Below are 16,906 nucleotides of genomic sequence, written 5' to 3'. Positions count from 1 at the left end.
TTGTCTCTTTTTTTTTTTTTTTTAAAGCTCCTGTGAACAGATCTACCAAGCCAACAAAGCCAGTTCTTCCTAGCTCTGCCAGGTCTTCTCCCGTTCCTGTGTCTCCTTCCATGCTAGGTATGCAGAGTTTATATTGGTGTAAGAGGAGCATCTTGCAGACACCCTGTTTTGCTAAGGGTGTTTGGAAATGCAATAGCATATGTTCTATTTGGCTGGGTGGAAAAAGTATTAATATATTGCACATAATTAGGGATGACTGAACCAGCGCATGACCTTTGCTCATCCCTGGAAACAACCAACTGCTTGCAATTTATTTCTTCCAGTGGCAACTTGTGGGGGGCAGGTGGATAATCTTGCTCCCTATCTATAATAATAGGAAGTCTGAAAGCCTACTACTCCTTTCAGTGGCATATTCTTCAGAGTGTGGCCCACTTACCCCCGGTTTATCCTCATGCCTCACTTTCATCCTCAGAGAACAGATAGATAGCGTTCTGCTGAGTTGGAATGAGACCCAGTAATCCTTCCTACCTGGCTATTGCCACTGATTGTGTTGCTTAGTAATTTAAAAGGAAATTCTGGAACATTCAAGATCTGTCCCTGCATTCCCACAAGCACCACCCATCTTACATGCTCAGGGCTTTTCCAATACTATGGGGCATTCTGGAATATAAACTCGAGTGGTTTTGTGTTTGGGTTGGTTGGTTTGTTTCTAAATTTAAACCAAAGAGATTAAATCATCCCAATGTAGGGCTTGCTGGATCATGTTGCTCCAGAGCTGTTGAAGAGGTTGTCCCATAACCCACTTGATGATGAGTTAGCACAACACTTGATCAGGAGAGGAAATGCTAAATAGGACTTGATGATGAATAGAAAGGAGACCTATCACAAGGGATAATAAGCACATGCAGGGAGAAATATAGCTCTTTTGATGGCAAGGTAATTATGTAGTGAGGATAGGTCACAAAGCTAATGGGCAACCTAAAGAACTTCAGGTAAATTGTATAATACACACATACACACCATCTCCCTTACTCCTTCCCCCTCTCTCCACATTGAATCTGATGATTCTGACCTAAACCTCATTGCTATAAATAAAAGTACTATTCTATAAACTTTTTTATGTATTCTCCAAATCCTGTTAAAAACCTAGCATTAGCCCCAAGCCATTTACTGGGTGTTTTATTTCAAAGATCCATCTGCTCATCTCTTCTATTGCAAGATATTAAATTATACTTGATGTGTTCAAAACATAAATTTATAACACGTCTGTAAAATAAAAGCAAGTTCCCCTTCAGGAATTTCTGGTTTATAACAGCTGTTTTGCCATATTGTGTTTGGAATAGATCTTTGCACTATAAATCTGTTTTAAGAATGGATAAAACTGGAATAATCCACTTGTCTTGTATTCATTTCTGCGTTTTATTAGTTTGCACAAGTAAAAGTCAGAATTCAGATGGATCAGTATGACTAAAAACACTTAGAGGAACCAATAAATCATTGATCCATGATCTCATTTCAACATAGGATACCAAAATGAGTTTTTAAAATACAGAATCAAGACTCAATCTTACTGAGATTATGTGGATTCTGATAGTTTTGTATATACTTCTCTTGCTGTCAGGTACAGTAAAAGGAAGTTTATTTGGAAAGAGAAAATGAAGGCAAAAAGCAATTGAAAGAGTGGGATGATATTTTCTTCTGTAATTGCAAACATACGTGTTTAATCCTCTGTAGTTGAGTAATGCCACTCCTATCCTGAATTATTTCCTAGTCATGACATTAATTGCCCAGAAGAGAACCTTTACAAACTAGTTTCACAATTCTTACCAAATATTATGCATGTTCATTTTCATTAGTAATTTGTTTAACTTCCAAGCCATAGCTATAAAAGTTCTCTCAGTGATTTGCAGTTTCATCACATACATTTCAGACATCTTTCAACACCTTTCTAGTCTGTTCCTAAGCAACAATTCTCTTGATGGGATTTTAAACAAATAAAACAACTCCCTCTAGTGGATATAAGAGCACTTGCCCGATTACAGTTCTTTGCTAAAGTTAAAATATAATACTACCTAGTTTAACTACTATCAGCGAAGCTGGATTTAGATTATGGCATTAATTATTTTAATGTGTGTATTTTAATATTCATGATTTATAATATGTTGGGATTTTTCTGAGCAAGTAAAAACCCTGCAGTAGTGAGCAGGAGCTCAGGGATAACAGTGTGGCAATACAAAGGAATCAGACCAGCAGATTCTCACTGAAAACTAAGGGTTTATGATTCATTAGGTCCCTTCTTCACCAACATTAGAGGAAAGTTTAAAGGTCATCTAAATATGATCCATTAAAAATTGTTCCCAGTTCAGGCACTTTTCTTGCCTTTTGCACTAAGAATTGGGAGTTGGGGGGGAATAAAGATTATTTGGGTGCAATGCAGTGCCTGTAATTGCTGATTGTAAATATGGATTTGTGTGCTTTTCATCATCAATTTACAGTTAAAAAGAATCCCAGAGTGACTACTTGAGGAGTAAGGCACAGCTTATTATGAATAAGAGAAGAAGAATCAGTCCCTAAGTGAGAACAATCACATCTCCTAAAACTATCTTTTCCCCAGAAGAATCTTATTTTCTCTTTAAAAGCAAAACTAACTTTGATGTAAATTAAACAGTTTACTTCTGTGAAAAGAGACTTGTGATCCTCTTTTGTAACTACAGAATATTCTTTTTTCCTCCAGATGTCTATGAGGTTCCCGAAGAGGAGGTAAGGCCTTATGTACATGTTATGGGTCATACTTCTTGCAGTCTAAACATGAAGAACCTGATGAGAACATGCATGCTGCAGCTTGAAAGCATTGTATCCTCTGGTGCAAAATAGTTCAGAATACATGTGAAAGTAAACTATTGTGTCAACTCTTTAATAGAGAGGAAATTGGAACAAACCTATGCCATTGAAAATGCTGCCCCATTCCCCTGGTAATTTCATAACTCGGTCTCCCTCCATCAAATGGCAGTGAAAATTTGTTCTATCTACCAAGGTTGCTAAGTGGGGTGAGGCTTCCAGCTCTGCTTAATGTGTCCAGTCTTACAAGCATAGGCCTAAAGGAACATTTTCTAGAAGTGTTTCCCCACTAAAGGAAACATGGACTGTTCTGACATGATAATTTCCTTTATGGTTACATTAGAGAGCTTGCAGCAGAGCAGCTTCACCTTGTAGCCATTCTAAGCCAACAGAAGAGAGCTCTCCCATTGACTTAATTAATACATCCCCGACAAGTGGCAGCAGCTATGTTGGCAGGAGAAGCTGTCCACACCAGCGCTTAGGTCATCATAAATTATGTTGCTCGGGGGTGGCTAATTCACATCCCTGAGCAACATAACTTATGTCGACTTAAGCTGTAATATAGCCAGAGCTGCACATGACACATAGCCTAGTAGCATGTTTGGTGCTTCACAGATATAGTAGTGGTTATTTTCTGGCTACCCCATCTTCATGCATATTCCCAACAGGCAATGTTTTTCTGGAGATATATGCTCCAATAAATAAGTAAGAGATCACAAAGGCAACTTAAAATGTTATATTAGCACAAATGCATTTTATTAAATGCAGATATGACCCAATTACTAACAGTGCATTTTCTCCTAAAGGAAAAACCATCACCACCAACGAACAGGTAATTCATTGCTATGAAATGCTGTACATTGTTTAAAGTTACTTAGACCGTGTCAAGAACTATACTTTGATAACATGTGATCATTGTCTAAATATCTATATATTTAATACCTATGTATCTCAATAGAAGAGATACCAATTTCATAAAATATTGTAAGGCATGCATTTCTTGATTAAATTTGAGAATGAGAACACACAATACATATACTCAGAAATATTAAGTGTTTTCTAGGATTACAGAGGCCTTTGCTTTTATTCAGTATTTTTTGTATAATGTTTCTAACTTCACTTGTGTTGTCTTATTAGGATCACTAAATCTCTTCCTCCAAAGCCTATTCAGAGTATAGGAGGACATTCCCACATGTGCAGCACAGCCAAAGAGTCCCTTAGACCAGATACTTCCAGGTTAGTTGAAAGCAACTTATGTCACGTCAACTGCCAAGCAAACACACCTCACCACAGTGTGCCTAGTTATTGCATGGCCTTCAGACAATGAATGATTGATAGGCCATATGTGCAAACTACCTAGGTACGAGAGGGTCACTTAAGAATGAAATTTCTCAATTAACTCTCAGCATCCCTGTTTTAGTGAGTTTGCCAGATGTGTAATACTTCTTCAATGTATTTTTTGCTGTTTAACGTGACATGAAGCAGGAGACTGTAGTAGCTGATCCCTGCCAACGCAAATGATTTAAGAAGTAGGCAAGATTAGGACACTTATCAAAACCAAACCCACATACCCATTCTGAAAAGTGTTAGAGCAAGATATAGGAGCAGCCAATTCATGGAGGTTCAGGACAGTGGTGGAACCAGTGGAATTCCACCAAGTGGAATGGGGGCACAATTCTGTGACCCAATGATGGGATTGAGAACCCCCTGCATGCCAGAGCCAGTCCCTGTGCCCCAGCAAACATGGAGTTTTTAGGTTGGGGACTGATTGAGGAGTAGTGCAGGGCTGGTGGACCCATGACTACATGTTGTCCATTCTTCCCTCACCCCTGGATCAGGTACACAGGAGTAAAGCTAGCTCTTGCCTATGAACTGCTCCTTCCATGTGTCCCCAGGAACATACAGTGCTCCAAAGGGAGTGGGGAGGAGCTGGAAGGAGTCAGGGTTGGGATCTCATTCCCACAGAGTAAACCAGGTGAACCAGGAAAAAGCAGGGCTGCACCTGGCCTCCCCCTGGAATAGCACAGCTCCACCCAGCCTCCAACTCAGGGCTGTGTGCTAAGGCACAAGCTCATGCAAAGCAAATTGCATCGGTACATAGTTGACTAACAACCTGTTTACTAAGGAATTCTATGTATCTTGAAACTAAAGAAAACTTACACCTTTGGGCTAAGCAATTTTAAATGAAATCAGAAAAAATAGTTACCTTTTAATAATTTTGTGTGTTTTCCAGAAATATTTTGCCTCTTCCCAGAAGCCATCCTCAGGAAAAAGCAGTGAGTAGCTAAATGCCATTAGAAAAGAATGCATTTAAATGGTGAAGGGTAGTGCTGGTATCTTCATTGTATATTGCTATTTGTTATTATCTGTATTACAGATAGAAAGACTATAGAATCATAGATCACTCAGAACGTAAACAGATCCAAAGTATCACGTCATAATACAGACTCGTGTCATAATATTGTAACTGTGAAATTAAAACGCCAAATGCATCCTTTTTACTCAAAATATTAACATAATTTGTTTCTTACAAGTCATGACAGCATGAAAGGAATAGCTGACATATACAACCATGATGCTGAAGCTCTTACATCCATGAATAAGCCCTGTGTAACCCTATTGAACTGAGTAAATGTATTTGCATCAGAGAGAAAATGAACCCTATATCTGTATTTTCCACCCTTGGGAGTCTAATATCTACCATGCATTGATGGAGAATACATTCATAATCCCCATTAAAACCCCAGTCTACAAATAAAGCCTCTTCAACAGAAAAATTCCAGTGCCAGGACCCATGACCTTAATTTTCAAACGTGACTAGTGATATTGGGTGCCCACCTTGAAGCATCTTCAAGAATCCTGATTTTCAGAGGGGTATATAATTAGTGCTTTCTAAAAATCAGGACTCTTTTGAGGTGCTCAAATTTAGCAATCAAAATCACTAGTCTCTTTTTGAAAATTTAGGCTCAGTTTTATTTTCAGAGATTGTAATTTGATGTGTGCTCAACATTTCCGCAATTTTCAAATCTCTAAATATGAGAGAACAGGTCAGTCTGCAGTCTGAATAGGAACTGCATTTACTTTCCCCTTCCCCTGTCCTGAAGGCTGTAAATTGGATCCACCTTATATAATTTAGATTCTGATCCTACAAAATGCTGAGCACTTCCTGCATGGTGCTTAGCCCTCTTAACTTCCACTGAAAATCCCTATGTAACCTTTACATGCAGAGTTTGAAGGTTTTCTTTTCTAGCTGGTTTTGAGTTCTTGGTGAGCAAAAAAACCTCTTCAAATAGTGAAAAGTTATGGGTTGGTTTTTTTTATTTTCTAATTCTGAAATTCCGAAAAATTCACCATCAAGCATGAAAAGGTTAAGCGCCAAAGAAGATTGTCTCACAGATGTGAGCATGTGAGAAATTAGGATTATAATCAAGGTCCCAATTTAAACTTAGTTATGCCTTTTGCTATCATAAGAGTCATAATTTGTGTTTGGCCTAATGATTAGAGCAGATCAGAACTCTTCAGTTCCCACCTCTACTAATGATTCTGTGCCCCAGAGATGATGATATAACAACTCACATAGTTGAAAATTTTTCAGTGGAGCACTTTTCCCATCAGAAAATGCTGTTTCATTAAAATCAAGAAGTTTCATGGGAATTTGTTGATTGATGAAATTTGACAGAAAAGTTTCAAAAGATTCAAAATAAAAATAGAATACTTTGTTTTGACTGTTTTAACTTTTAATTTTTAAAAAACTTATTTAGCTCTTAATTTTATCATGTTAATAAATATAATATATAATTATTTACATTATATTAACATATTTTAAAGTTAAATATAATTGAAACAAAACATTTCAATATGGTTATTTCAGATACAAACATTTTGGAATTACCACTCTACAAAATATTTCAACTTTTTGTACAGATTCTGGAGGAAAAAATTAGAAATGTCTGAATTTGCTGTAGAACAGAAGTTCTGTTTTGAGACCAACTATAATGAAAACCATTACACTGCATAGCACTTTATATCATCACAGTTCTGCACAAGCATTAATTCATTCTCACAACAGGTCCCTGAGATGGGAATTATCACAATTAGGCAGATATAGAATCTGACAGAGATTAAATGATTTGCCCAAAGCAAACTATTAGCAGAGCCAAGATCAGAACTCCCACACTACATCCCACCTGTACACTTCATTTTGGGAAGGAATGGTGCAGCAAACTCCAACCTTTTGTTTTAAAAATAAGTGTTGTCTCACCCTTATGGTTCTGAAGAAAATTTTGAAAATGTGAATGAAATTTACCCAATGCTGCGCTATGCCCCCCGCCACCACCAGAATCTCCAGACAGGCAGCCTGAAACTCTAGCTGAGACAAGTGAATTGAACCAATTCAACTCAGGGAGGTGTTAACCATGAATCATAATGACACCAATCAAAATATCAACATTCATACATGCTGATCGCTTCAGTAAAAGCAGCCAAACGATAGCCTATACATCACTGTTGGATTCATGGCATATCTTGGAGTTGGTTGCTCCCAAGAGTTGCTGTGGAGGAGGGAATTGAGTTTTCAAGACCCCCTAAAGTCACCTCTGTCTACAAGATGAAAGGAAAGATTAAATGAATCCCCTTCCCAGTGCCAAAGACCTCAACCATGTTTGAGAGATAGAAACCCAATACACTTCCTAGGTGTCAAGTGCCCCAACTGTCCTCTCCCCAGATGTCAAAGCCGCTAAATGCTTCTAAAATGTAGTGTTTTCAATTTTTAAAAAATTACTATAGCACACTAAAAATTTGGGGGCAGAGTAAAAAACACAGTTGATGCTCTACTGATTGTATTAGTGAATTTTTTGTTCCCTGCTCTGGAGTGCTATGTGAACCAGAGGGGTCTTGATGCTGAATTTATCTCCAGTTTATATGCTGGGGTGTTCACAGTTAATTAATAGTTTGTGAAGTGATTTCAAATAAATGGATGAAATGCACTAGCAAGGCTTAATATAATATACAGACTAAACTAACATGTTTAGAAGTTGGTGCAATTCTATGTGGTCCATACCAGAACATCTTAGTCCATTCCTGAGATGCTACATACATATTTATCATTTTTACAATTGCTGCATTGTAAGTGTGAGCTGACAAATACTGTATATTTCAATTTCAGGAGCATGATAGGAACAAAGCACATGATAATGATGAAAGTAAGTATTTTGCACTGGAGATATGGTGATTGCTAGAAAGATTTTTTGGTCAATATATTATTGGCGACTTCAAATGCAGTGGTACCTTTCTTTAAGTTTTAACTGCAATCATCAATGTTAAGAAAGCGAGTTTAATGAACTGTTAAATAGCTTAGCCAGTGTGAAAACAAGTCAGGAAACAACTTACTTTAGGCTTGAGTTTTGTCATTTTTGTACTTGTGTAAATTGCTTCAAGCCCCCAGCAGAGATGCCCTGGACAGGTGCAGGTAGGGCTTTCACCAGTGTGACTTACCCTGGAGAGTTACAGAGTTAAAACACACTGACACCCTGTGCTGCATTGCATTAGAGGTTTGCACTGATGTAGTTACACCAGATCTAGAAAGCCCTTAATCATGAATTCCCCTCCACAGCCACTGATACTCAGTGTTCCGTTTTCACGACCCTTGATGGCAGGAATGTAGTGGAAGCACTCACCAACAAGAAGGGGCTGAGGGAACATCTCTCCACCCAGAGTATGAAAATAGAGTGGTGCATAATCTTTTCTTCAGGGACTACGAGTGCCACCTGAGAACATTTCAGTATGAACATTAAAAAATGCTCAGATATATTAAATACTATATATTAAATATGTTGTGTGGGTATTTAGATCACAGCAGCAGTGGAGCTCAGGAATCCAAGTTTCCCTCTGGTGTAATGCCATCACCATTACCAAGGGCAATGTGAGTAACAAAATATCACTGCTTCTCTTTCATTGTTAGTTGCTAGATTTATTATGAACTAAATCCTGTCCTTACCAAAGGCAGCCATCAAAGCAAGAGTTGTCTGTCCATGAGCCTAGCGCAAGAGGCATCCTGCCACTCATTACTATTTCTCCAAGTAGGGCCAGTTTGCATGCTGGAATTGTTGCCAGTTACTGCATGCTGTTGATGACAGAAAACCTACTGGCCTGCTTGAGACAATCAAACACTGCAATGATGAGATCTTCAGAAATACCTGTGCATATATGCTCCTTTTCGTACAAACCACCCTCTGACCAGCCATGCTGTGTGCCCGGTGCTTTTGGAGAACATAGCTTTCTCACACACCATGCTATGGTTCCCCACCACTCCCTTAGGAATCCATATTAAATGCAACACTGCCTCTGCCCTTTTTTCTCTATTACATCAGCCCAAGGAAGGGCAAAATTCAACCCAAAATCTCACCACTGCCAATAATATGGGAAACAATTAACTGTATACTTAATTGTTCAATACATTGCATGTGCTTTTTAAATAACCATTTACTTTTTCCATGTCAGAAAGAAGACATCTAATCCAGTAAAACCACCAGTAAGTAGATTCTGTATTTTCATAATGATACAGTGTCCCACCTGTGATTCTTAATCAAGGGGCAAAAATACTCTTAATTCTTTCCTTACTTCCCATTAAGAAGGAGACTGTATTTATGACCAAGTTCAGTTTTATAAGTGATTAATTCACATTAATAGAAGTTACATACAGAATTGGACAGAGGAAGATACACTCAAGAGTTTGTTACCACAAGAATGGTAGAAATCCTCTGGCCTGCCACAGAGACTATTCTAACTGAAAAATGTTTTGGGGCCACGCCATCATGAAGGCTTGAAATATATGAAGCATGTGTGGGGGTGAGGGGGTGGGAATCATCATAATAGTGTATGTGTAATTAAGGGAAGTCACAAAGACTTGGCTATGGAATGTATATGAATTAACCAGCAAAGGGAAAAGCAAATGGACATTCCTGACAGCTAGTTTAGATTAAATACACCTGGGATAGTCTTTTCCTCCAGAGAATTATCAGCATATGAATTCTCTTCCCCAGGAGATAGTGGTAGAATCCACATTAGTGGAACTCAAGAAAACAAATGAGAATTACTTGGAATCATGTTCTGGCCTCAGATTTTGTCCAAAAATTCCCACTCATGTCTGTAGGAGTGTCCTGTATGGAATGAGAATAAAATATCACCCTAGGACAAGAATGATATCTCACGGTATAAATGGGCTTTTACCTTGGTCTGTCTTGCTCACATAAAGAGGGTTGGAGTCTCTACAAATTCATGTTGCAAAATCCACCTGATCATAGTTGCACAATCATCCAACCGGATTCCTTTTTATGAGAAGGCAATGCCCTTATCTCCCCAACCATAACATCCCTGTCTATCTCACATCTAAATAACAAGTGGAAAAATCTTTTGATTTCTTCAAACCACACACACACACACACACACACACACACACACACACACACACACACACACACACACACACACACACACACACACACACACACACACACACACACCCCTTTTGCCAACATGTCATATTGCTTTGCATGACTTCTTCCAGCTTGGACAATGAATGCTGCAAATATTACACAGTAGCACTGATTCGTTTTAAAATGAGAAAACTATTTTTTAAATTAAAATGTAATGGAAACATTTCTACTGGGCTTAAACTTGTAGAAAACCCTCTTAACAAAAATCTAAATTTTGGTCCAAAGTTGAGTAGATCGCATCCCTTTAGCATGGTAGAGCACTAAGCATACATTGTGTTGCATGTTTGGGATGCAAACAGAAAATCAACCACCTCTTAGTCTAACTTTTGTACACTATTATTTCATAATGATTGTTTAGGGTTTGTACATGTATGTTCTAGAGCTCAAAACATGTAATTGTTCTCCACTACATGCACTAGTGGGGAGTTTTGTATAACGATGAAACCAAGATTCTCTATAGCAATGTTACAAAATATTAACTGGATGTCATTTAAGTACAAAAACATTTTGATTGTCCTTTGTTTTATTGCAGAAACCAAGTTTACCACACAAAGAGAATTTAAGTGTTACTGAAGGTAAATTATCACTGGTACTCTGAAAAAGGTTCACATTCACCAGAATTTAACTTTTGTTTTTTAGTGTTTTAGAACATGTATCAGCCCCCGTTACTTGCACTGAGTAGCATTTTTCTCTGCAAGCAGTCCCACTGAAATCAGTGGGGCTGTGGCAAAGTAATAGACTACTCAAAGGGTGCAATTCATGCCACAGAGAGCCATTGGGAGAGCTTAACTGGGATCTGGTGCAGAGGTGAATTCCACCCAAAGAGAGTGCTCTCGTTATTAGTTAACCATCCTGTGCTTTAACTCACTAGCTTTATGAGCAGTATCTCACCACTCATTTGTAAGAAGTCCCCATTTAAATAAATAGGTGGCTGTGCCTGAAAATCTGTGGTACAATATGATGCAGTATGTGTGAGCATTTCACTTAGTGTGAGAGTTAGGGAAAAGATACAGTAAAAATAATGTTTACTGTACAAATAAGAATGAATTAAAGTTGTCATCTCTCACTTGGAGTGATTATTTTTAAAGCTAATCCTGACTACAACTTTTTCCATATTACAGAGAAACCTACAGCAGCTGAACGGCGACGAGTTTCCAATCTAGAGCTTCCACTTCCACCTCTACCAACTGCAGGCCAAAAGTAAAAGCTACTTTCATTTCTTTCTTATAGCTATAGACACTAGACTCACTATTAAGTTTGAACAAAATGATGTGAGAGATTCAGAGGGAAGCACTCTTCTCTCTGCAGCTTTTACTTCCCTTTTAAATTTCTATTTCCTGAGACCTTTAGTCTTCACTATAGCAAAAGTAAAGAATGGTAAATGTACCCACAAAAATGCAAAACAAAGGAACCAAAAAAGGATATATGACCCATTCAGTTGCTGGAGATACTCAGTCCTCAACCTCATGAGGGAACATATACATCACTGCACATTCTGTTATTGCTTTCTTCCATATACATACATGCTCAGTGTTTCAAATATAGACATTAGGTAGACATCCTCATACCTTTTGGTAATCTCTAAATATTTATTTCAGAACATTACTTCAAAAGCCACCAGCCCTCCCAAGTAAGTACAATTTATCTTTTAGAGTAAATCTTATTTCAATTGTCACATATAGATTCATTGGATTCTGAATATGTAACACATACAAGAATGAGATTAAAATACCCAGCCGGTTATATGGTATTATCTTAATTAGTACAATTAAGCAACCAGGGAGACTTAATAGGAAAGTAATGGGAGTTGGGCACCTAACTTCCCTTTGTGCCTCTGAAAATCAAAACTTAAGCCAGTTTGGGGGCTGAATTCTATAAAATTCCATCTGGCTTCCATGCGACACAAGACTCCAAATACAACATTTTTCTGGGCTAGTTCAGTCTGCATCCAGCCATTTGTTCTTATACTACAGAAAAAAATGTAATACTTTCATTATGACTAAGGCTTTAATTCTGCTTTAAATAATACTTTTATAGTTGGAAATATTTCAATTTACAGTTTCAGATTTAGGCAAGAATTCCAGTTCATTATTGGAACTGGAAGTCTTTAGGGCAACTGGAACTGGAGTTCTTTAGGGCAAGAATTTCAGTTCATTCTGTTTCACAGATAAAAATGTAAATTAGATAAAATGATGATCTATACCAGAAAGATTTCAGCATTTCCATTATATTGTTATAAACTATACATAGAATTTTAATGACCTGCAGAATTTACTTTTATGAAGATATTGGTCACTCTCTTAAAGGTGGATGAATGTTTCTCCTTATTCCCTTAGCCAACAGAGTTCTGACAGTCTACAGCGTTATTGTTTCCTCCTACCTCTGCCCTCAATAAAATAATAATAGGAATAGTTATCTTGGACACTTACACATATTATGCCTTGTTCTTCCCAAAATCACTAGACACTGCAAACCGCTCATTGGGTACTCTTCCACGCAACAGCATTTCAGCTCGTTTGGATACTACAGACCAGGTATGAAATTAGCTAAGGGTATAAAGAGACATGAGGAAGCATGTGTCATCAGGCTCTATTGTAAGAGGAATCTTACAGAAAGACCCCTGGCTGTCTGATCCTATACTTCACGCCACCCACTCTCCAAGAAAGCATAATCCTGTGCTGAGGTGCTTGTGGTCCATTTCCTCCCTTATGATAACGACTTTGGCCCTTTCTAGAGTGAAATCTTTTGTCATGGTATAAGTCATCTAGTTGTCCAGTTCCAGCCCCAAATCGGTAGAACACACAGGGACTGTGTGTTAAAGCCATGATAAACTGTATAATTATGATTAGATATTGTTATATCAAACCTAGGCTAGCACAGTTTTCTTGCTCAATGTAAACAGGAACTGAAAAGCAACATAGTCAAACTGTGTTTCAGATCTTCACTTTGTATCAAATAATCCCATAGTGAGCAAACAGAAAATGCCTTATTGGTGTATTTAGGCCAGTCCTGGGTGCAGATAGATATAGAGTGCACTTAATTACCCTTTTCCTTTTTGTATTTCATAGCTGAACTCTACTGCTCACTGGCCTTTCTGAAAGTATGTATCTGCATGCTTAGTGCAAAGCAGTGCAAACCATCTGCAGCTGTTGCATCAGTGGATGGATACTGAGAGATCTCCGTATACACTAGTAGGAACACACATACTTGTGAGCCATGCTAGGTAGAGGTACTCCAACCTTGCTGGAGCATGAGGCTGCCAGAGATAGTACAACACAGAAGCACAGGAATGCACAAGACAGTCATGTTTAAAACATTGCACTGTTTAATACAGTTTGGTTCATCAGCAGAGATGGGATCTAGGAGACTAAGGCCTTGTCTACACTAACACTTATGCTGGCAAAACGCTCTCCCGCTGACATAGCTACACCGCTATGGGTGGTTTTATCATGTCGGCGGGAGAGCTCTCTCCCATTGACATAATGCGGCTACACAGGCGCACTTACAGCGGCACAGCTGTACTGATACAGCTGCACTGCTGTAATTTTTAAGTGTAGACTAGCCCTAAGTCAGAAGTCACTGGTGGCCCACACCCACCTCTGTGAAAACTAGGATCCTTCCACCTGACAAACAATCTTAGTCCCCGCCCCCCCATCAGCCTTATGCCCTGCTGCTCCATAAAACAAACAATCTTCCTTTCACTATAAGCCCCTTTTAATTAATTAATTGGAAACCTTTTTCTATTTTGTATTTCAACATTACGGGTTTGAAAAAAATCTAAGCAAATATTGGCTACTTTTATTTCAGTCTGTCCTTTTCTGTCCCCCTTTGGAAGATGGCAGAACACAAAAGGCAGGAAGCAGTCCTGTTTGGGAGTCACAAACAAGGTAGAAATAGTTCTGCTGAGTGCCTAACAAAGGCTCTATTATTGCAGAGCAAGTAACACTAAATGTTCTAAAGACCGATAGAACAAAGATAATACCGCAGTGAGGAACACAAAGAACTTGCAATTGTGGAACAATTTTAACAGTCTGTCATAGTGGATATTTATTATAAACATCTTTTTTCATAAGAACAATCCAGCAGACACGAAAGCAAACAGCTTGTAACAATTATATTTGAAGCTTTTATTATAGCAGCTATGGGCACAACCAGAAGATTGACTACTAAAAGGTCCATTTCACCAGAAAAACTGAAGCATTGCTGATGAAGTTAATGATATTTCCCCCAAAATTATGATGGACACTGCTATTATCCATTTACTGCAGCAAACTGCACAGCACAGGTGCTCTTTGACTTGTTTGGTTCATGAAGGCAACACCTTCATTAATTGGTTGGGTTTCACCACACAGCTCTCTATTCCTCTAGGTTATTCCCAACAATTTATGTGACAGGAAGAAGGAAGGTTTGAGGGGGAAGCTGATCACATGGGAATTTGTCTGTTCTACGTAGGTTCTTATACAGCGCTAATCATCACAGTATGAGTGCCTTCCAGAGTTCACATTGTTCCCCCTGCTCCATTACAGTTAATATAACAGTTCCAGTCAGACTGCATTATTCTGTTTGAAGGACTCTTGGACCCCACTACAAAGAGGAGAGGGGTGGGTTGTTTTAAAGCTTCCTGTAAAAGCAACAACTTTATTGTAATGTAGTTATGATGATGTATGAATATAATATGACATACTCCTTCCCTTACAAAAAACATAGAATCGTAGGACTGGAAGAGACTTCGAGAGGTCTTCTAGTCCAGTCCCCTGCACTCAAGGCAGGACCAAGCATTATCTAGACCATCCCTCACAGGTGTCTGTCCAACCTACTCTTAAAAATCTCCAATGACAAAGATTCCACAAGCACTGGAATAAATTACCTAGGGAGGTTAACTACCCTAACAATTAGGAAGTTTTTCAAAATGTCCAACCTAAACCACCCTTGCTGACGTGTAAGCCCATTACATCTTATCATATTGTCAGAGGTTAATGAAAACACTTTCTCCCTCCTCCTTGTAACAACCTTTTATGCACTTGAAAACTGTTATCAAGTGCCCCCTCAGTTTTCTCTTCTCCATACTAAACAAATCCAGTTTTTTTCACTCTTCCCTCATGGATCATATTTTCTAGACCTTTAATCATTTTTGTTGCTCTTCTCTGAACTTTCTCCAGTTTGTCCACATCTTTCCTGAAATGTGGGACCCCACTCGATATGCCCTTCCAGCTTGGTTGTGAACCACTGATAACTACTCTCTGGGAATGGTTTTCCAGCCAATTATACACCCACCTTCTAGTAGCTCCCTCTAAGTTGTATTTCCCTAGTTTGTTTATGAAACAATCATGTGAGAGAATATCCAAAGCCTTAGTAAAGTCAAGATATACCACATCTACTGCTTCCCCCCCATCCACAAGGCTTGTTACCCTGTCAAAGAAAGCTGTTAAGTTGGTTGACGCGATTTATTCTTGACAAATCCTTGCTGACAGTTACTTATCACCTTATTATCTTCTAGGGGTTTGCAAATTGATTGCTTAATTATTTCTTCCTTATCTTTCCACATATTGAAGTTAAGCTGATTGGTCTGTAATGCCCCAGGTTGTCTTTATTTCCCTTTTTATAGATGGGCACTATATTTGCCTTTTTCCAGTCCTCTGGAATCTCTCCTGTCTGCCTTGACTCTTCAAAGAAAATCACTAATGGCTCAGATATCTGCTCAGTCAGCTCCTTGAGTATTCTAGGATGCACTTCATCAGGCCCTGGTGACTTGAAGACATTTAACTTGTCTAAGTAATTTTTAACTTGTTCTTTCCCTATTTTAGCCTCTGATCCTACTTCAATTTCACTGTCATTCATTAAGTTAGATGTCCAATCACTACTAAACTTTTTGGTGAAAACTCAAACAAGAGAGTCATTTGGTACTGCTGTCATTTCCACATTTTCTGTTATTGTTTTTCCCTCCTCATTGAGTAACAGGCCTACCCAGTCTTTGGTCTTCCTCTTGCTTCTAATGTATTTGTAGAAAGTTTTCTTGTTACCCTTTATGTCTCTATCCAATTTAATCTCATTTTGTGCCTTGTCCTCTCTAATTTTGTCCCTACATACTTGGGGTATTTGTTTATATTCATCTTTTGTAATTTGACCTAGTTTCCACTTTTTGTAGGACTCGTTTTTGAGTTTCAGAACATTGAAGATCTCCTGGTTAAGTGAGGATGGTCTCTTGCCATACTTCCTATCTTTCCTAAGCAGTGGGACAGTCTGCTCTTGTGCCCTTAATGTCTCTTTGAAAAACTGCCAACTCTCTTGAATTGTTTTTCCCCTTAGACTTGATTCCCATGGGATCTTATCTAGCAACTCCCCAAGTTTGCTAAAGTCTGCCTTCTTGAAATCCATTATCTTTATTAGCATGACATCATATGTACACTCATGGAATACAGAAATGATGGTTAAATTTAAAATGAAGACGGTATATTCTAGCAAATTCCATAAAATAGATAATAGTTTTAAGAGGAGGCTGTATGAATCACACTTGTAGAACAGCACTAATTATACAATGATCATTTACTAGGACAATTCCAGCTATTTGCAGTAAT

General features: G+C 38.3%; 1 protein-coding gene across 10 annotated transcripts in view; it reads left to right on the top strand.

Moving 5' to 3' along the window:
- BLNK (B cell linker) overlaps positions 1-16,906 on the top strand; it is a 135,387-nt gene that overhangs the window by 110,486 nt on the left and 7,995 nt on the right. For all 10 annotated transcript variants that reach the window (XR_010920680.1, XM_067552895.1, XM_067552894.1 and 7 more), the window contains 12 exons: positions 28-117; positions 2,735-2,760; positions 3,645-3,670; positions 3,976-4,074; positions 5,072-5,114; positions 8,003-8,039; positions 8,686-8,758; positions 9,337-9,367; positions 10,864-10,906; positions 11,453-11,531; positions 11,930-11,961; positions 12,795-12,865. Coding sequence is in view for 9 of the 10 variants with exons in the window: in XM_067552895.1 (XP_067408996.1) it covers positions 28-117; positions 2,735-2,760; positions 3,645-3,670; positions 3,976-4,074; positions 5,072-5,114; positions 8,003-8,039; positions 8,686-8,758; positions 9,337-9,367; positions 10,864-10,906; positions 11,453-11,531; positions 11,930-11,961; positions 12,795-12,865 (650 nt within the window). In the remaining variant the exon portion in view is untranslated. The remainder of the gene's footprint in view (positions 1-27; positions 118-2,734; positions 2,761-3,644; positions 3,671-3,975; positions 4,075-5,071; positions 5,115-8,002; positions 8,040-8,685; positions 8,759-9,336; positions 9,368-10,863; positions 10,907-11,452; positions 11,532-11,929; positions 11,962-12,794; positions 12,866-16,906) is intronic.

This window comes from Emydura macquarii, unplaced genomic scaffold (genome assembly GCF_026122565.2).
Source record: "Emydura macquarii macquarii isolate MOO-44397 ecotype Brisbane River unplaced genomic scaffold, CSIRO-AGI_Emac_v2 contig_1390, whole genome shotgun sequence".
NCBI classification, from domain to species: Eukaryota; Metazoa; Chordata; order Testudines; family Chelidae; genus Emydura; species Emydura macquarii.
This window is presented reverse-complemented; position numbering and strand designations above follow the sequence as displayed.